Source organism: Equus asinus, chromosome 8 (assembly GCF_041296235.1).
Source record: "Equus asinus isolate D_3611 breed Donkey chromosome 8, EquAss-T2T_v2, whole genome shotgun sequence".
Taxonomy (NCBI): Eukaryota; Metazoa; Chordata; class Mammalia; order Perissodactyla; family Equidae; genus Equus; species Equus asinus.
Genome location: NC_091797.1, coordinates 51,956,184 through 51,976,979, shown reverse-complemented (window position 1 = coordinate 51,976,979; position 20,796 = coordinate 51,956,184). Strand labels below are relative to the sequence as shown.

At 39.4% G+C, this 20,796-nt stretch overlaps 2 protein-coding genes across 8 annotated transcripts in view; one reads left to right on the top strand and one right to left on the bottom strand.

Moving 5' to 3' along the window:
• The window catches only part of DEK (DEK proto-oncogene), a 30,377-nt gene extending 15,565 nt beyond the window's left edge, over window positions 1–14,812 (bottom strand). The window contains exons 1-7 of the mRNA XM_044773178.2: window positions 14,450–14,812; window positions 13,880–14,033; window positions 10,727–10,828; window positions 10,403–10,512; window positions 9,038–9,132; window positions 7,540–7,660; window positions 2,491–2,679 (exon numbers count right to left, since the gene is read on the bottom strand). Of these exons, the coding sequence (XP_044629113.1) occupies window positions 2,491–2,679; window positions 7,540–7,660; window positions 9,038–9,132; window positions 10,403–10,512; window positions 10,727–10,828; window positions 13,880–14,024 (762 nt within the window). The 5' untranslated portion in view covers window positions 14,025–14,033; window positions 14,450–14,812. The remainder of the gene's footprint in view (window positions 1–2,490; window positions 2,680–7,539; window positions 7,661–9,037; window positions 9,133–10,402; window positions 10,513–10,726; window positions 10,829–13,879; window positions 14,034–14,449) is intronic.
• A 1,886-nt stretch (window positions 14,813–16,698) lies between these two features.
• The window catches only part of RNF144B (ring finger protein 144B), a 306,085-nt gene continuing 301,987 nt past the window's right edge, over window positions 16,699–20,796 (top strand). For 6 of the 7 annotated variants that reach the window (XM_070515596.1, XM_070515588.1, XM_070515584.1 and 3 more), the window contains exon 1: window positions 16,699–16,934. The gene's annotated coding sequence lies outside the window, so the exon portion shown is untranslated. The remainder of the gene's footprint in view (window positions 16,935–20,796) is intronic. The other variant, XM_070515591.1, reaches the window with a different exon arrangement.

Below are 20,796 nucleotides of genomic sequence, written 5' to 3'. Positions count from 1 at the left end.
TATTAACTTAATTTTCTACGAAAAAATCTGCAAAAAAAAAAATCCATCTATAGGTAATCCACAACTTTTCCAATCAAGCTGCAAGTCTTTATGGCCTCTTAGAAAAGACGTCCTTTCACAGTAATGACCAACACCTCCATTTATGAAGTCCCTGAACAAGGTTGCCACTTAACTGAGTCTTCAAAAAATGAAAGAATAAGGAAAAACAAAGTTACCATAGAAATACTATTCCTCTTGCTAGCACTTACCTTTTAAAGGCATCTAGAACCTTTCACAGAAACTGAATCAGCAATAAAGTTTTAGAGGATAGCCCTAAATTTGAAAGTCTTCAGAGCAATGAAGAACACCTGTGCTTACTGGAGGAAGATTTATTGGGGCGGGGGGGAGATTTCTCAGTCCAGATTTTACTGGCATTGAATTTTATGAAGTCTGTGAGTACCAGCCCAAGCAGAAAAATCAAAGAAGAAATTAGAGCATCATGATCATAGCTTTTATACTGTGTGACTTTATATACCTAATGTCTGTTAAAGCATTTTTGTGTCTTCTTTTTTTCCATCATTTGAGCTGGGTTTCTAGCAAAAGATCCTCATTTATGGCAAGGCAGAAAGAAAGACTTTGATTTATAGCAAGACAGTTCCACCTGTGATCATTATCCAGGAACCAATATGGTTATAAATCAGGGGTTATCTATATTCACAGACCTCAGCTACCTCTACTTAGAAGATAATCCGGAAAGCAAGTAAGAAAATGAGCATAAAATACCCTAACCTTTTAACCTGCACCTTAGTAATGATAGGAAGATTAGATTATAGAAATCTTACATATGATAAAACGTCATTTTAATACTAACAGTAATAGTATCAGCTAATACTTACATAGTACTTGTGCCAAGAACTGCTCTGAGTGCTTTAAAAAAGGTCATTTAACACAACCCTTTGAGAATGGTACAATTATTATCCCCATTTTACAGATAGGAAACTGGGGTATAGTTTATAACACAGTGATACCTGAAGGTACAGCTGGTATTTGAACCTAGATAGTTTCCAAAGCCCATGCTTTGGTAATCATATTGCCTCTACGAAAAAATTAGATGTTTAAATTCTATGACAACTTTTTACGCTTTAACTCTGCCTTTAAAAAGGTTTTAGGAAACAGAGTGGATACACGTAGCAGATAACCAATAATCCGTTGAATAAGGAACACTATTACTGCAAAATTGCCACTATTATATATTCACATATAAACAAACATGTTTTCCTCCCAGACGTTAAAATTTATTCCATAAAAACCTTAGTGCTCAGATTACTCATCTTCCTTCTCACCAAAAATATATTAAGATATTTATGAAACACATGCTAGATTTGTAATATTCTTTTTTAAATTATGAAGCATTATATACTTAGCTTTATAGAAGTCTTTATAAGAAGTGACATTAAAACAAGCATGGATTTTAAATACCTAAAGACAAATATACGCAAAATATACACATATATAAAATCAGAGTTCATCACATCTTTATTCCCTCCAATCCAACAGTTATCAACTGGAGGTAATTTCGTCCTTCAGGGGACATGTGGCAACGTCTGGAGACATTTTTGATTTCCACAACTGGAGGCTGGGGAGGTGTGCTACTGTCAAGACAGCCTTCCACAACGAAGAATCATCTTGGCCCAAAATGTCAAGCCACATTAATCAAGTCCCCAACTTACAGACCAAGTTCTGACCACTGAAGGGGGCACCAAGACAAAGTTAAAATAGAGTCTACCAACACATCACTAATAGGAACCCATCTCCTTGTACCCACTCTCCCTCATCTACTTGATTGAAGACACACATCAAGGAGAGGGTAAAGTTAACGCTTTAAATGGTTCAGCAGCTCTCCTCTTCCTGAAGTTTCACTTTGGAAACTAAATATTCTCAACATTTTACAAAAACTGCCAAGTAAAAGAAAATGGGAGGCATTCCTAAGTGATACCAAACTTGCCCACCAATCAAATAAACTTCAATGCTGTTATTTTCATTAAACAATCCCGAGAAAAAATGGTGATCCTTAAACTCCTTGCTTTTTGCATAAAACAAAACAAAATGGTTTAATTCAACTATAAAACACTAACACACTATGAAAAAGTCCTTAAAAAACCTACTCCTTTGTGCTCCTGTTCTGGATATGCACCCCTCTCCCTGTCCCTTCCCTTCCCATTCACCTACTGTAGTCTTCAAGGTCCAGCTCAGGGCCCATTTTAAAGCCAGGCCACACCAACCTCACTCTTTTCCAGCTCGTATGCTCTGGCATGGCAACAGAACTAAAAGCTCCTTAAGGGAAAGAAGGGGTTTACACTTAACTATTCCTGTGGCTTGGAATTAAAAACAACCAATATGGTACTAATAGTTCCTAGAATCTATGTTTTCTGGCTATAACTATTACATAGTAGGAATATTTAACTCTCCCAAAGGAAACAGAAACGAAAAAAACCAAACCCAACATTTTACCTCCTCTTCACTTTCTTTATCTTCATCATCTGAAGACTCTTCCTTGTTTTTCTTTTCATCTTCATCACTGCTAGACTCATCTGACAGAATTTCAGGACATTTAGTTCGCTTAGCTTTCCTTGCCATTCCAGAACTGTTCCGTTCCTTTTTGCTGCCTTTGCTAGAAGTTTTTTTAGACTTTGGCAACGGCTGTGTACAATAAAATTAATAAAGATAACATTAATGAGGTACTATATTTCCAAGTCCATCAACTGTTTTTGATAGCTACTTAATTTTTCTTGTTCCTGTCTAAGAAATTTTATTTCCAAGTTTAGCAGTTTTACAGAGAATGATTAATCTTTAACTTGATGTTTCAAGTTAATCTAAAATTCTGTCTACACTATAAATACCCTTTCATTTGTGTTCTAAAAACCTAGGCAAGAGACTCTTCAGAAATAACGAAAGAAACATGTATTCTACATTCTGACACAGGCCTAGAAGCCCAAGTACACATTGTGTTAAGCTTACACAGTTGTTTACACTTTATCAAGACAATATTTTGAGTTTAAGACTTGTAATTTACTGCACTCCTATAAGCATTAAAAGTATCACTGTCAAAAGAGCTTCTTGCTTTAGGGGACCCTCCAGCCAAAGAACGTGGAGGAACCATCCATAAAGGAAATAAAACCTCCCCTTACACATCCTGAATTTATGAACTATATCATTTATATTCATATTACCTCCAGGCTCTATGTTCAATAATGTCAGGATTATATTCTCACTGATGATTCTAAATGTGCAATGTGTTGAGTATGTTAATTATGAAACTAATTAAGAACCACAAATGCATTGCTATTACTTTGATATTCAATTAAACCACGCATATTTAAAAAGCAGAGCAGATCACATGAGGAAAATGACTTGCTTATACTAACCAACAAATTTAATTTCTAAATAGTTTAAGGAAGTAGTTGATAACTTCTGAAATTGAAAACTATAAAATAACCTTGCATAAAGGATCCAAAAAGATATACACTAAGGAATTAAAATTACTTCTGGAATGGGTATCTTTTATTTTTGCCTATTATTTTACTTTCTGCAATAAGCAGAAACATTAAGGAAAATTCCTTAATATAACCTTAAGATATACCATTGTATAAATGCTGTTGGTAACTTTAGGCAGTATCTTTCCTGAGACTAGAACATCCCGCAGGTCCCTTCTCTCCCAGAAACTTCCAGTCTCAGGGGTCAACGTCACCTCCACAAAACTTAAGAGAAGGTGGGTGCTTTGTGTAATGTAGTGTTCTCAGGCTATCTACAATCCACAGGTTATCCTTTAGCTTGTCCAAACAACCTATCTTTCTAAAGGCAGATTGGAAACAGCCAATCTAGGTCACTCCAGAAATTTTATGTTAATGAACCAAAGATAGTTTTCAGAGGGATTCTTTAGAGGAAACTTCCTTGAATGTATACAGATATCCTTGTTATGTGAACTAACTACCACCAGGAACTAAATCCATTTGGATAAATTCTTTGATACCAGTGTCTGGAGAAAAGGTGACCCTCACCATTGAAACTCTCACTACTCACTATATGAAATCCAGGACTTAAATGTATTAGAAAAATATGATACTCTCTATCTCAGCTCAGGAAGCCGATGCAGGTACTGAGAATATAATCTGTGTATGGAATTAGTAATATGAGGACTGGAACGGGTGCTGGATAAATCTATACAGAAGAGTGAAAGGATGTTAAATCATTCAAGTAACTAATCAAGAAAAGGCATTTTCCAAAAATAAATGAAGAGCTTTTAATTAAAAAAAGTAATAAAATATAAATATTTTTGGAGCTTTCCTATATTGGTTCTAAAAATAGCTGAGTCTCTTAATCAGAATCCAGTGTCAACAGCATAATCTCTTTTGGGAAACGAAATCTGATTAACAAATAAAGTTAGAAGGTAGAAATACAAAAGGATAGTGGGCCGGCCCTGTGGCTGAGTGGTTAAGTTTGCGCAGTCTGCTTGGCAGCCCAGGGTATTGCCGGTTCAAATCCCGGGTGCGGACATGGCACTGTTCATCAGGCCACGCTGAGATGGCATCCCACATACAACAAACAGAAGGACCCACAACCAAAATATATACAACTGTGTACTGGGGGGTTTTGGGGAGGAAAAAATAAAATCTTAAAAAAAAAAAAAAGATAGTAAAACAATGTTAAATTCAGTAGTTTTAAGGTTATTATAGAGGAGAAAAAATTAGTAGTAATGAGTTAACAGTGTTTTTCTTAAATGATAGATGCATATGATAGTATAGAAAATAGCTTGAGATTGATACCATTAAGGGCAATCATCACAGAATCAGAAGTGAAAAATGGATCTAAGAGTTAGATTCCATAAGAAAGAAGAAAACAGTGGGGTTTCCTGAGACCTTTTCAGAAGCCCACAAGGTCAAAACTATTTACATAATACCAAGACATTATTTATTTGCTCTTTTCACTGTGTTGCCATTTGTACTGACTGTACAAAAGCAAAGGTGGGTAAAACTGCTGGTACCTTAGTATTACTCAAGGCAGAGGCAGCAAACTGTGCTGGCAGTAGTCGTCATTTCTCACAAACACTTGTGGGGGGGGGGGGGCAGGGAGATGTTCCACTCAAGAAAGTCCTCGATGAAGCAGCAAATACTAATCATAGTAACTCAACCTTTGAGCACATGTCTTTATAATATCTGTGTAACAAAATGGGAGGTACGCATAGAGTACTTTGGCTACATATTGAAGTTCACTGGTTTTCTCAAGCCCTTGCACAATTGAGTTGTAAACTAAGCTAGCTACTTTTTTCATGGAATACAACTTTTAGAAGAATAATTTAGAAACTATGGTTATTTAGCCTTAGCTATCAAGGAAACGTGTTCTCAAAATGGAACAATGTGAGCCTGCCACTTCAAGGAAAACTGACAGTATTTATTGCCAAGGATAAATTTCAAAATTTCAAGTGAAAATTAGAATTCTGGAAAATTCATCCACTACTAATGAATTTGACAGCCTCCCCAAAACTACAGATTTTTCTGATGTGATGGTGGTTATATATATTAATGATTATGACGTTTAAACTTTTTTTTTGCTGACGAAAATTCGCTGTAAGCCATCATCTATTGTTAATCTTCTTCTTTTTGCTTGAGGAAGATCTGCCCTGAGCTAACATCTGTGCCAATCTTCCTCTGTTTTCTACATGGGACCCCATCACAGCATGGCCCACAAAGAGGTGTAGGTCTATGCCCAGGAACCAACCTGGGCTGCCAAAGCAAAGCACGCCAAACAACCCCGAGGCCACAGGGCCAGCCCTTGAATGTGATTTGATAGTGTTTAATGAAATATGACAACATTCGGAAGATCTGCGTAATTCAGGGCGCCAATATTTCCAAACGGTGAATGCATATTACTAACTCACGCATAAGTAAAAGGTCCAAGTTCATTAACATGGTTTCAGATACCACATTACAACCTACTTTTAAGAAACTACCACTACAGAGTCTTGGTGATGTATCAAAGGAGAATATGCACAATTATCTGAAGAACTTCTAAAATATTCTCCTTTTCTAACTACATATCTGTGTGAGGCTGGACTTTCTTCACATACTTTAAGCAAAACAATACATTGTGAAAGACTGAAATACAGAAGCAAATGAGAAAAGAGCTGTCTTCTCTTAAATCAGATATGAACACATTTATGAAAACATAAAACAATGCCATTCTTCCAAGTTTTTACAAGTACAGTTAATTTTCACACAAAATATTACTTTTGTTAACATGTAGTGGCCTTACTGTTATTTTAGAAGTTTTTTAGTTTTAATTTAGAATAATTTAAAATATAAAAATAACCCACATAAACAAAAGCTCTTGGGGTCCTCCTTAATTTTTAAGACGATAACGGGATCCTGAAACCAACACATTTAAAAATCACTGAGGAAAAGATGAATATAAACATATCCCTCATAACTTAGGCAACTTAGTAACTGCTTCTGGGGAAACAGTGTTCAACTTGTCACATGAAAATTCTAAAAAGGTAGAGGTATAGCCACAATAAACATTTAGAAAAATAGAAAGATAATCTCTTATCTTTAAATAAGCCAATTAGAAACACCAAGGAAAAAAAAAATCCCCATTTGTAGCTGCATGACAAAAATATCCTTTATCTGTCCTTGTCCAGCTAACAGTATGCAGGACCAAGAGCAGGCAAAAACCAAGCCCCAGAGCTATTTTCTGGTTTCGAATCTTAATGCCCTCTCCCCTCACTGATGGTGTTCCTCTGAACTCCTAGGCCTTCTAGATCTCGCCACATTTCTTATCAAAATGAGGAAGAATATGAAAATATTTCCTGATAGACTTAAAACAAACTGAAAATGCAAGGTCATGTAAATAACACTTCAATAGACATTTTCGTCAGTGATGTCACTTGTTAACTGTTAAACAATTAGGGAAAACCTAATCTAGATTTTAGGAAGAGCAGGGGAAACTCCAAGTCCATTTTACTTCCCTGTCCAGATCCAGAGCTCTGCTGAGGATCCTAGAAACCCAACCCAAAAAATGTGTAAGAGTCAGCCTTTTTCATGTTACTTTTTCACAGCCTTATTCCAGTATCTAGAAAACATCTGGTTCTAATATACCCCATCTCGTCTTTCCTGACCTGATTATAGGTTGTACATCCCTCTCTGCCAGCCCAATACACCTCTTCCTTAACTCAACCTGTTTCTGTTCTTCTAGTGCCTTCTAGATATACAATCCTGGATACTTTGTATTTCAGTCCCAACTGACATTAACTTAATTAATAATTACTTTTCTTAATCTTATATTCTTGATATCTCATAAAGGAGAACATATCATATGCCTTCTGTGTTATTTCTATCATGCAATTGTTGCAGATATGTCAACAGAAGGCATATTCTTTGAATGTACAAGATATTCCTGAATGTTGACAGTAATACTGCTAACTAAATTTGTTCCTCAAAAAACAGAAAGTAGGGAGAGGCTATAAATAACTGATTTGTTACTGAAATAGTAAAAATTGGTCCTCACTTTGCCAGAAGGCTTTGGATGCATTAAAAAATTCAAGATCCTCTTCACCAGCTCACTATTTACACCTGATCTCTCCAAATCAAGAACCTCACAGATGCTCTTTAACATGGCATTCCTAAATCTGAAACAAAATGGAAGAAACCAAGGTTATTACATAGAAAAGTTTATAAGCGTTAGCCACAATACAAAGGCAACAGCTAACCAAACTGGCTCAGCTACAGACATTAAAAAAGCAGCCAATATTTCCGAATCTTAGAAATACTCCTAACAATCTTGACTACTGTACAAAATATAACCAGGTATGATTATTAATAAATTGAAGACACCATTTATCAATTAAGTTTTAAAGGTAGTAAAAGAATAAACTAAGTTATCCACTAGAAAATAATGTAAAGTTTTCAATACTATAAAATTCACAGACTTGATAATAATTCTGGCTGGTGATTAAACATTATATTTTTCCCTCAGCATTACCACTATGATAATGTTTCAACAAAGGAATAGGTAGGGGCCAGCCCAGTGGCACAGCAGTTAAGTTCGCACGTTCCACTTTCTGGCGCCCCGGGTTCGCCAATTTGGATCCTGGGTGTGGACATGGCATCGCTTGGCACGCCATGCTGTGGTAGGCATCCCACATGTAAAGCAGAGGAAGATGGGCACGGATGTTAGCTCAGAGCCAGGTTTCTTCAGCAAAAAGAGGACTGGCAGCAGTTAGCTCAGGGCTAGTCTTCCTCAAAAAAAAAAAAAAAAAGAGGAGCTGGCCCCGTGGGCGAGTGGTTTAGTTCATGTGCTCTGCTGCAGGCGGCCCAGTGTTTCATTGGTTCGAATCCTGGGCTCGGACATGGCACTGCTCATCAAACCACAGTGAGGCAGCGTCCCACATGCCACAACTAGAAGCACCCACAATGAAGAATATACAACTATGTACCAGGGTGCTTTGGGTAGAAAAGGGAAAAAAGAAAAAAATAATAACAAAAAAAAAAAACTTTAAAAAAGGTGGGGAAAAAAAAAAAAAAGGAATAGGTAATCATCTTTTCTATTTAGAGTTCTTTAACTCCAGGGGATTTAATAAACAAAAGCTCTAAGACTCTATCATCTTGCTTGCGTTACAGTGAAGGACACTGTTTCTATCAAACTGATTACCTTCAAAATAGTTTAAATAGTACCTAAAAGAGGGGGAATAAAGTAGCTAACAGGGGACAGGAATGAGAGAGATTTCACTATATTACCTTTAGATCTGAATTTTGGACTGTGTGAACAATTTACCTGTGTGTATCATTCTTCTAAAAATAGAAATGTTTTGAGTTCAATAATCTTGACAGTCACTATTTATTGGAAAGTAATGAACATCCCAAGTCAACAGTTATGAAGATAAGTCAGATCTTGGCATTTAATGAAAGAATTAGCAGTCTATTGAAAATATGTGTGGGCATATTTAAATGCTTAAAAGTAAATTTAAAGCACATTGATCAAAACATTATTCATAAAAATAACTTACTTTTTCAACATTTCTTCCTTCTTCTTATATTGGATACTTCCTTTTTCAAATGGAAATCCACTGAACTGACCCACATTCTTCTTTAATGAGGACACCTGAAAATATTTCTCTTATTACAGCTATTTATTACGCAGTAATATACATAAGAAAAAATTCAAAGCCAACAACATCTTTATAGTCATATCTGTTTCCAAGTTACAACATTGGTTTATTCAATATTTCTTATTCACAACTGAAAACTATATTTGTTACTAAAATATTAACATTATAAAAGGCTTACAAACTTAATTCTCTGAAAATAATAATTTCAACAAATTCCCACCTGGGAATTTTTACTGGTAATTCTGAAAACACAACTAAATGTTCTCAGACAGTACCAGGGGATGTGGAAAGTTACTACTTAAAAAGACACCCTTTCCCTAAGTAACACAAGTTAATAGTAATATTTCCTATTGTCCAGATCAGAAACTCAGGGATTTTATTCTTTGAAAAGAACAGAGCACCTCCAAAAGTTAGTATCACTTAGCAATAATGAGACTTGTGGAAATTAGACTGCTGTGAGGATCAAATGAGATAACAGGCATGAAAATAAATTATAACCATGCTTCAGACATTCTAACAACATCAAACTTTACTTTGCCCACGCACAATCCAAAGCAAGGTTTCCTCAATTATACAGAACATTGAAGTTGTGTGTATGGTATAATAATTCAATAAATAAGACACTGATCTATTCTAACAAATCCATTCTCAAAGAATTACCACCTAATTCATGAGATATCTGTTCAAATGAGATAATTTCAGTCATGCATTGCCTAACGATGTTTCAGTCAATGAGTGACTGAGAGACTGCATATACAACGGTGGTCCCATAAGATTAGTACTATACAGCCTAGGTGTGTAGGAGGCTATACCATCTAGGGTTGTGTAAGTACACTCTATGATGTTTTCACAACGATGAAATCACCTGACAACGCATTTCTCAGAACATATCCCTCTCATTAAGTGACACATGCCTGTATACTGCATCATTTATTCTGAATGGCTAGAAACATCCCAAAAATAAATATCCTCTAATACATTTAAAGATCACTAAAAGCATCATAATTTGGATTTCACAATTTGAAATTTCAGTTTGGCATAAAACAACTTTAGTAGAAAGAGCTCTAATTGCAAATATCCAGCTCTATGTCTTGCGATAAGCCATTTAACAAGTACGTGCCTCAGTTTGCTCACTTGGTATGGTACGGAAATTGAACCAGTTGATGGCTAAAGTCCTTTCTAGGACTAAAATTATGGTTTTTCTTGTGAAGTATTTTAATATATAAATATGCTACTAGGTTAAAGGTATAAAAAACATCTTACTGTGCCTGGTCTGTTGTAAAGCAGTTTATGTAGATTTCTAAGTTCATCCGTTTTCTTCTTACTCAAGAAAAAATGTATCCTTTCAATTTCACAAAGTTTCTGTCCCTTTCCTAGAAAAAAAACACCATAGTAAGTTAAATACCCATTATGCACTAACACATCTACAAAGTTAATTTAATCAGAATTATTCTTACAGCATAATTTATATATAACTTTTGTTCTAATAAGGCAAATTAAATAAAATTATACTAGTATATTACTACTTCGTAAACACTAAAAAACTAAGCATTTTCACAAAATGAAAGGAATATAGAATAAACTTACCCTGTGCAATTGTAAATGGCTCTCTCTGTAAGGAAGAGACTTGCATTGTCAACCTCTCTACTTTCTTCTTTTCCCTCTTGCCTTCCACGATGAGACTCTTTTCTAGAAATTAATTTAATACTTCTTAAATAACAAAAAGCTTAAAGAAGGCATTAACCCTACTGGATAAACATACACAAAAAACTGCAGAAACCTAATACCTTACTCTTCTTCTGACCATGATTCTGAGATGCAAATGACATAATGGAGATGAAAATACTTGATAAACTAATAGCATCACCAAAACTTTTTTGGAGAGTAACATTTTACTTACCGGGTAACCTCACAGAGGATCCAGTTTAAAAAAAAAAAAAAAAAAACCAGAAAGCAAGCAAACTTTTATCCAACTACAATTATTGCTATGGAAGAAGTCCAGTCACTCTATTTGTGAAAAATCACCAAGGCCCTCACAAGCCTACTCTTTGATTAGACATAATTGTATTAATTGGTATTCACAGTTTACATCAGAAAATAGCAAGTTTAGATTAAGATTATAAGAACTTCAAACGATATATAGAGGAAAGCAATAATTTAGTAACCTGACGAAAGAAACAAAAATGAGGACCCTACGTAAGGCAGAGCAGCCCGGAGTTACTATGGATAGGATAAAATTCTACAAGTTTACATTTACTGCAATCAACTGGGAAGGCATTACTTTGTAGTTTAAGACACGATGTTCATAACAATAGCGATAAATCATTCTAAAAACATTAAATTCTGTTTAGTCCAGACTGCTTTAAAAATAAAAAAGTCCTAGAAAATATATAACATATACTGTAAAACTTAAAACATTAAGCTTGATTTATCTAACACCATTTACTTACTGGCTGAGATAAAGTCAGATAAAAGGACATTATTTATTGTTGGAGGTCCTCCCATTCATTCAACTGAAGGTTTTGTGCAAAGCTGCACTAAATACTAAGGGGGGGATGAACAGATGCTTAAGACACTGAATATGTCTTGAAAGAGATCATGCCTACTGGGGGCGATGAGATACAAATATTATAATTCAAAATAGGTGATAAAACACCTTAAGGAGGATACAAACAAAAGTTCTGAGTTGAGGAAAGAGTAATTATTTATTTTTAGATTAGGGAAAACAGGATCAAAACACTGCAGCTGGCTTTGAAAGACAGGTAAGCTTTGGAGATGTAAGGATTTTCACAGAAAGAATGAGTAAGGAGAAAGGGATTCAGCAGGCATATTTCTGGCAATGATGTATGGAATGAAGAGAGCACTCTAAAGCAACACCTGTTAACTGTTATCGCCCCACTTCCTTTCCCACGAGTGATTTAAATCATTTGCTTGCCTCTGATTACCATCTATAAGCCAAAGACTTTCCTGATTTATCTTCAGGCCAGAGCTTTCTCCTGAGCTGCAGACCAACTAACAAGGCCATCAACTGGACAGCTCCACTTCTCATCCTACAGGCACCTAATTTAATGTATCCAAAACAGAAGTCACAATCATCTTATAAACTCCCTCACCTTCCTAAATTCTATTTTTCTGAAAACAGTAATATTATCCACCCAACTGCCAAAGGCAGAAACCTCGGAGTCATCTTTTACTAGGCATCTCCCTTCCCCACCCCTGCCAAAACCACAGCCAAGTTAAGTCAATTCCATCCCTTATTTGGCACAGACTTCATTGCCTTGTTTCTATGATGCCTCAGTAGCAGAGTTAAATTTTCAGGGCTAAGTCAGATAAAAACATTCAGAATTTTAGTTGTTCCACAAACACCTCAAATGAAGGAAACAATAATATTTTAGAACATAGAACTGCTTGGGGATAATTTTTTAAAATTTTCATGTTTAAAAAAAAATCACAGTTTGAACTACCAGTCCCCCAAGCATTACTGTACTGGCCATTTATAGTATTGTTACATGACTTCTATAATTTTTTCCTAACATGAAGGAATTCATCACTTCTGTGGTATGCAAACTGCATCTTAAAAAAGACTAAAAAACAAAAAACTGGAGGAAAAAGTGCTGAGAAAGTCTTGGACCAGTAGTGAGATACTGCAGTCAATTTTCAGTTATTGTATCATGAATAATTTTTATTTTTTTCTAGGCATTTCTGTGCTTAAACGTAGGCCTGCTCCCTTTTTACAGCACCTACCACTTTAAACAAACCAAAGGCATCCCATGGAACCTCAACCCAGATTGTATCTAGAAAATGCTGACCATGCACTGGTTTAGGTATAAAAGAAACTGACAGACCTGGAAAAAAAACTTCAAGCCTCTTCCCAAGTTTGGCTCAGTTGTAGCCATATATTAAGTAAACCTAGATTGGACTAAAATCATCAAAGAACGCTAAAATCTGTGAGACGGAGTTCTAAGTGGTTGGAAACATCCTAGGAAGCTGGCATACCTCAAGGAGAGACCTCCCCAGGCATCTTGAAGGAACTGACGCAGGGCCATTCCTTAATTCCCCTTAATTCCGTGACGGCCTGTCTCACGCCGCCAGGCAAACAATGGTTAACACCGCTCTCCCTCAAGTCCAAAACCGAGACAGCTGTGAGCTCATATTCAACTTTCAGAATTCACTGCCTTCCTATTTAACGACTTTCACAAGTAGCGAGAGCTTTCACTGGTGTTTCCCCGTGAGAGTAACTCCCCTAAGCCTCTGAAAAGAACCTCCGCTGAAGTCCGCCCGATACCTTACAACTACTAACCTATTTCCAGGACTAGCATGAATAACTGAAGTCTCCCGTGTGCTTGCGTTAAAAACCTGACAATAACTTCAAAAGACAAAAGATGTGTACTTAAGTTAGCCGAAGATTAAAACCAAACGTTGCTTTAGTAACGTCAAAGGCTAAGTTTTATAAAGCAGGTCTGAAACTTACAAACTTCCTGTCAAATGAGATGTGACGAACGTACACCGCTGGCGAGAAGTCAACTGCGCTCCGAGACACCTAAGAACAACGCTGACAAGCATTTTCTAAAAATTCGAATTCACAAAGTTAATTCTCCGCTATTGCTCAACACACAACCTGAAAAATTTCGCAAACATCCTTGCTGAAAAACACTCGGATTTACCGTCTCTAAGCGCAAAAAAGAGCAAGAAAACTGTTCTCTGTGAAACCCATCTCTAGGGACACGACTTCCTCCCCACCTTTTTCTTCCTCCTCTTCCTCCTCCTCCTCCTCCTCGTCGTCCTCCTCACTCTCCTCCGTCGGACCGGGCATTTCGGGTTCCTTCTCCGACGCGGGCTGGGCGGGAGTGCCCTCTCCCTCCGCAGCAGGGCCGGTGGAGGACATGCTGTCGACCTGCGGGCGGGAAGGAGGCCAAACGTCTCGGTCCCCTCGCCTCGGGCAGGAGGAACGGGGCGGCCACCGCCACTCAGCCGAGCTTTGCTGGCCCCAGGCAGCCGGGGGCCGCGAGAACCCTGGCCTCAAAGTTGCCGCCTCCCGCAGCCGGGACAGCGGAGCTCCCTCCCCCGGGGCGGCTTCCCTCCCGCTCCGCCCGCCCGCCCGCCAGCCAGCCGGCAGGGCATTCCCGAGGCGGGAAAGCGCGGCCGCCGCGCCGCCCCTCCCACCGCCTGCCTCGCGCCGCCCCCGCCCGGCCGAGCCGCCGGCCGCCCCGCGTCCCCTCCCCCGCCCCAGGCCGCCGTCCAAATGGCCGCGGCGGTGCGGGCGGGCCCGCGGCGCCCTCTCGGCCTGCCCTCCCCCGGCGCGGCCCTCACCGCGGGTCCCGGCCGCCGCGGGCCTGGCGCGCGACGGCACAAGCAGGCTCCGGGAGGCGGCGGCGGGAAGGCGCGCGGGCCGCTCTCTGGCCTGCCGCTCGCGCTGCGCTCTCTGCTCCCCAGAATCAACAAGATTTTCAAAATGGCGGTTCGGGAAGGAAAGCGGGAATGCGGCAGCCAATCAGGGCCGCGGGCTGGGAGTTGGCGCGCGCGGGGTGGGGGAGGCGGGGCGGGGCCGCCCGGGCCGCGGGCGGAGGGGCCGCGCGCTCCCGGCCCGCTCGGGGCCGCGTCTGGCGTCCCGTCGGCGCTCGGCGGGCAAGAGCCGGCTGGCCGCGTCCCGGGCGGCGGGCAGGAGCGGGCGGAGGCCGGCCTGCCGGCGAGGAGCGGAAGAACGCTAGCGGGCCTGCGTGTGTATTGTCTCCCCGCTTCGTTCCCGGAAAAGAGGAGGAGCAGTCAGTGGCCCGGGAGGGGGCGGCGGGAGGTGGAAAGAAGTTTACAAAGCACGAAGTCGCTATCTACAGTATTTCACCCAGCTCGGGGGGAATTACTAAATGAACAGACTCATTTAGGTGCCGGAGACCGTGCGGGGCATGACTCCTGAATCTGCTGCATCTGAGGACCTCATCGCTTGTAAGGTGCACCGTAAGGAAAAAGACCCTACCGCGTTGAAGGTTCACGTCACCAGAGACATAAATAGATTTCCTGATGTGTAAATGTAGGGGGGAAATGTGTGTTTGTGTGTGTTATAATAGGGGAAATACGGTATTGCTCAGTCCAGACCCTTCTAGCCGAGTTCTAGGCCAGCTCCGCGGATACCTTTGAAGCTCAACATTTTAGAAACTCAACGCACTATTATCCCCCCTCATATGCTGCCTCTTTCTGTATGTGATTTCCTTAATTTTCTCCCAAGTCCTCAACCACTACCTGCCCAAAGGATGCTTTTACTCAAGGGAGTCAATGGAAATGTGATCAGTTAAGTATGCCTGAATGGACTCCAGGTTGCAGGGTGAAAATTGGACATTTTCTTTGAATCCTCTCTTTTCCTTTTATGCCTTTATCCAAAACGTAAGCAAATCTTGTCATCTCTACCCTCAAGTTTTATACCATTTCCCACTCTACTGATGTCACTCAACTCCTGTTCACTCTTTTTTGCTTGGATTTCAACATAGCCTCTCACTAGTCCGCTGGCGTCCACATTGCCACCCCATCCCCTACTAGTCACACACGAGCCAAGGTGATCTTTTTTAAAAAAATTATCAGATTGGTTCCTCTCTTGCTTAAAACACTTTGGTGGCTCCCCATCATACTTGGAATAAAATTCAAAATACTTATGGTTTGCAAGGTCCTATGTAATCCAGTTGCTGACCATTTCTGATCTCATCTCTGACAGCGTTGGCTGTTTCAGTGACACAGGCCTTTGATGTTCCTCCAGAAAGCCAAGCTCATTCCTACCTTTGGGCTTTCCACTTATTTTTTTCTGCTCTTCTCACAGAATCATCAAATGATTTGCACCTTCGCATCATTGCTTCTCTGCTCAAGTGTTTCTCCCCCACTACCATCACTATTCCCTTTCCCTTCTTTTTCATTCATTCATTCAAAAGTACTTATTGAGCACCTACCCTGCCTGGCACTAGGAGCTAGAGAGCAGGACTAAGTCTCTGCCATCTTCAGGCTTACGTTCTAGTTGAGGCAATTAATAAATAAACAAGTGAATATTTTGTATGACAAATAGTGATAAAAGTAAAGCAGGTTAAAGGAGATAGGAAGTATCCTTAGGGTGGATGGGATTTTATTTTACATATTTGTGATCATTAAGGAAGATCTTGTTAATAAGATGACATTTGACAAGAGATCTGAACTAAATGAGAGCAGTGGAGACAGACTGGATATATTCTAAAGAATTGTCTAAGGTATTGGATGTGGGGTATAAGAGACAGAAGTCAATGATGACTTTGGGTTTTTTGGTTCAATAATCAGGACGGAGCAGTTATTTACTGAGATGAGAAAGACATCTGGGGTTAGTGGGGGGCAGGGCTTTTTTGGGTGGGGGCAAGGAAGGGGTATTGGGAAGGGGATCAGTTGTTTTGTTCTGGACAGGTTAGGTCTGAGCTTCCTGTTGGTATCTAAATGGAGATTCAGAATAAGCAGTTGGATATGAGAGCCTGGCATTCAGAGGAAGAAGCTTTAGCTCAAGATATAAATTTAGCAGTTGTCAACATGTATTTAAAGCCCTGAGACTGGATGAGATGACTAACAGTGAATATTGGTAGAGATGAGGAGAGGGTCAAGATTATACCCTGCAGCTCTTCAGTGTTTAGAGGTTCAGGAGAGGAAGTGGAACCCGCAAAGAAGATGAGAAAGAGCAGCTGTAGCCAGTGAAGTGGGAGGACAATCAAGCGAAAGTTGTGTCTCAGAAACCAAAAGATCAAGAAGTGTCTAAGAGGGAGACCGTGATCAGCTGGCTTAGAAGTTGCTAAAAGATCAGGTGAGATGAGAACTGAGAATTGACCACTGGATATAACAATGATGAGTTATCAGCGACACTGATGATCTGCGTCTGTGGGGTGGTGAGTGTGAAGGTACCAGGAGTGGGGATCTAGAGAGACAGGCAGGCAAAGAACGGATTCAGACACTCTTTCCAGGAATTTCGCTATTCAGGGGAGCAGAGAAATGGAGTAGTAGTGCAAAGGGAGTTTGGTTTTTAAGAAGGGAGGTATTACTGTATGTTTATATGATGATGGAATGAATCAGTTGAGTGGGGAAAATTGATGATAAAAGAGAGAGAAGGGACAATGGTTGGAGCTGACCTAAAGTAGGTATGTCAAGCTGGGTTCTCTGTAAGCACATGCTAAAGCAGAATTTGGGGTACCATATGTTTATTAGGGATCAATACCTATGAAAGGAAGGAGGAGGAACCAAGATTGGTCAAAGGAAGAGGTCAAACTTTGAAGCAGATCTGACAAAGCCTCAGCCAACTCTGAGGGGAGCTCTGGAGTGAGTACTGCTCTTCAGAGTGTCCTGCCTGCCTGGGCTTTTATACCCCTTGCTCAGTCACTGCATGCAGGCTGCCCCAGGAAGGGCGTGACCTAAGGTGAAGTGACTCCAGAGCTGTGGCAGATCCTGAGGGAGATGACAGATGGAGGCTGTGTGCTCACTGTGGGCTCTGCAGCTGGGCTTCTGGGTGGCACATCTCCATGTCTACTACAGGACATGAAAGGAGATGGAATCTAGTGTACAAGGGGAGGAGTTGTCCTTCGTTAGGACAATGAACAGTTTCTACACAGTAACATGAGGAAAGACAGAGGAAATGGGTACAGACGCTGGATGGGGGTTGGCAAATGTAGTGGGCGTTTAGGAAGTGGCCATGAAGTCAAAGTGAGACCAGTCAGCATTATTTTCTCCAGCCATATTCAGCTCCCTGGGAGTAGGTGTGAAGATGGCAAAGACTGGCATTTAACCAGGTTAGGATTTCGCCAGGCAAGTATGAAGGAAAGAGAAGGGTGAATTGAGGATACGGGCAGGACAATGAATATAATGGTGGAGCACAGAATCTGAGTTAAGTAAGGAGGAAAGAAAGGAAATGAGAGGGGTGAGAGGGTGAAAATGGGGCAGGATCAAGAAGCAAGGTCTTTCTTTCTCTGTTGTATTTATCACTACCTGAAAAATTGGTTTATTGTCTGTCTTCCCCACTAAAACATAAGCTCCTTGTAGCTGGAAGGACTTTGTCTTGTTCATTACGGTATTCTCAGCACCTAAAGCAGTGCCTGACACATAGTAGTTAGTCAATAAATATTTGATGAATGAATGCAAACCAAAGTAGACTCTATCATGAAGATTCAAAACTTTTTGTTTAATGTGATGATACAGTGTGTTAAGATATGACAGGTTATTTCAACAAAAGCTTTTTAATAGCAGTTCAACAGCAAAAGTTTATTGCTTGCTCTATAACGCTCTCCATCAGTTCAGGCAACTCCCCAGGCCCTCCATTCATGTGATTTACTCATTATTCTTGGTTACTTTGGTCTTGTAGATCTACCATCTCAACACAAGTCCTTGGTGTTCACTGTGGTAGGGGAAGAGAGCAGGATGAGAACGCATACCCACTCTTCTATGATTCTGCTCATTGGCCAGTGGCCACATCAGTCATATGACCCCACCTAACTGCAAAGAATCTAGGCAATGTGGGGCACATATGGAATAGTTGGTGAGGATTGCTGTCTCTGCACACAATGGGCTGATAATTGCAACCAGATAAGGTACACTTAGGATGAACAGGAGATGTGTCTGAAAATAACTATTGGTTTTATTTTGGAAATACTAAAATGCTGAATCTTAAAAACAAATTTTCATTTTGCCTTAAGTTTTTACATACACTGGACACATGTATCTATTTATCTTATACACATATCTAGCTCTTATATATACATATCTTTCCCAGACTATAAGCTTCATATGGGTGGAGACCATGTTCATGCTGTTTATTATTCTCTCCCAGTACTTGGCACAGTGCCTGACACATAGTAAATACTTTTAAAATATTTGTTTAATTGAAATGCACCCCCTTTTAGTTCTTAGAGAGTGACATGAGTCTGTTGTCTTGGTGCTATTTAAAGACATTCCAGCAATATCAACTCAGTAAGTTAACATGGCTTGAATAAGCTGATGACCAGATTCTTGGTCATAAATATAAATAGAGTGACACATTTGGTTCTTCTAAAAACAAGATATCATACTCTATTTTGGTAGAAAGAATTAGCCGAAGTATGGTTTAGTAATTTGAGATTAGGTTTGAAAATATATGAATACAGCCGTATCCAGTTGGTTGATAAACTGGATATTCTAACTCTGACAATGGCCAGGGAAGACTATTCAAGGTAAGTGGTAGAAGACGGTGAGGGAGATGGTGTGAGACTTATGTAAGTAGGAGAACAAAGGATAAATGGTTACAAAATTTTGGCTCGAGAATCTAATTTTGCTTTAATTTTAGCAAGTGTTATTTGTAACACATTTCATTAATATATCCTTATCAACTGTTCCATGGAATGAGACCAAAGAAATAGAGAAGTGTAGAGCTTTGGCATTATTTTTCATGTTCACTGTAAAATAAAGAGATCCTCTCTGTTGAAGGGGACTTTTCAGCTTATAGTCTAACATTCAGTGCTTAGATTATATTTAATACCATCGTTATTGGTGGAATCATAAAATCAGAGGCAATAAAGTGTTTTCCAATATAGGTTGGCTAGAATCCTCAACAATGTCACAAGATTGTCAAAATGGAGTGCTATCGTAGAAAATAGATATGTCTAACTCTAAAATATCCCCATAAATCTTAATTTGAATCTAGACTTTTATAAATAAAATATTTCTTTTTATCACTTATTCTTCATTTAAGGGAAGTAGAAAAGTGTTGGGTGGGTATCTGTCCCATAGGCAGCCTGGGTTTAAAGAATTAAATTTAGAGTTAATAGATGTTTGCAAATTAGGATAAGAAAAAGATTTTTAAAATGTGATGCCACCTCCTAGTAATATGTTTTGGAAAAATACATTTGTTCTGTTTGTCTGCCATCTACATCTCAATATAATGCAGTGGTTCTTAAGTAGGGGAGAGAGTATTATGTTCTCAGGGGACATTTGACAATGTCTGGAGGCACTTTTGGTTTTCACAACTGGGGAGAGGTACTACTGGCATCTAGTGGGTAGAGGCCCAGGATGCTGCTTAAATGTCCTGTAATGCACAGGACAGCCCCGACAACAAAGAATTATCTGGTTCAACACATCAGTAGTGCAACGATTGAGAAACTCTAATCTAAAGCAACGTATTTTCCTTTCTTAGCACTCCACTAAAACCGCTCTCATAAAGATCAACAATGATCTCCAAAAAGGCAATTGAAAGGCTTCTTTTGAAAACTCCTATAATATTACTTAGTTTCTATGCAGCATTGGATACTGTTTAGCATCCACGTCTTTCAAAAACTTTTTCTCTTGACTTGCATGGCATTGCTTTCTCCTGGTTCTCCTCGTTTATTGGCTGTCCTGCATCTGTTGGCCTCCCAAATGTTGGTGTTCTTCAGGGATCCACCTAGGCCCTTGGTTCTTTCCTTACACATGATTTCCTAGGTGATCTCATCCACACCCATGGTATCAATGACCTCTAGATTAATAAAATCCAAGTCAATATATTTAGCAATTTACTTTGTCTTTGAGCATCATATGCTTAGCAATTGCGTATCAGATTTCTTACTCAATATCCCATCAATACCTGAAATTTAACACATTAAAAGCTAAATCCATTCTCCTCTTTGGCAAATCTCTCCTCTTTTTACTGAGTCGGTTAATTGCTTTGTTGT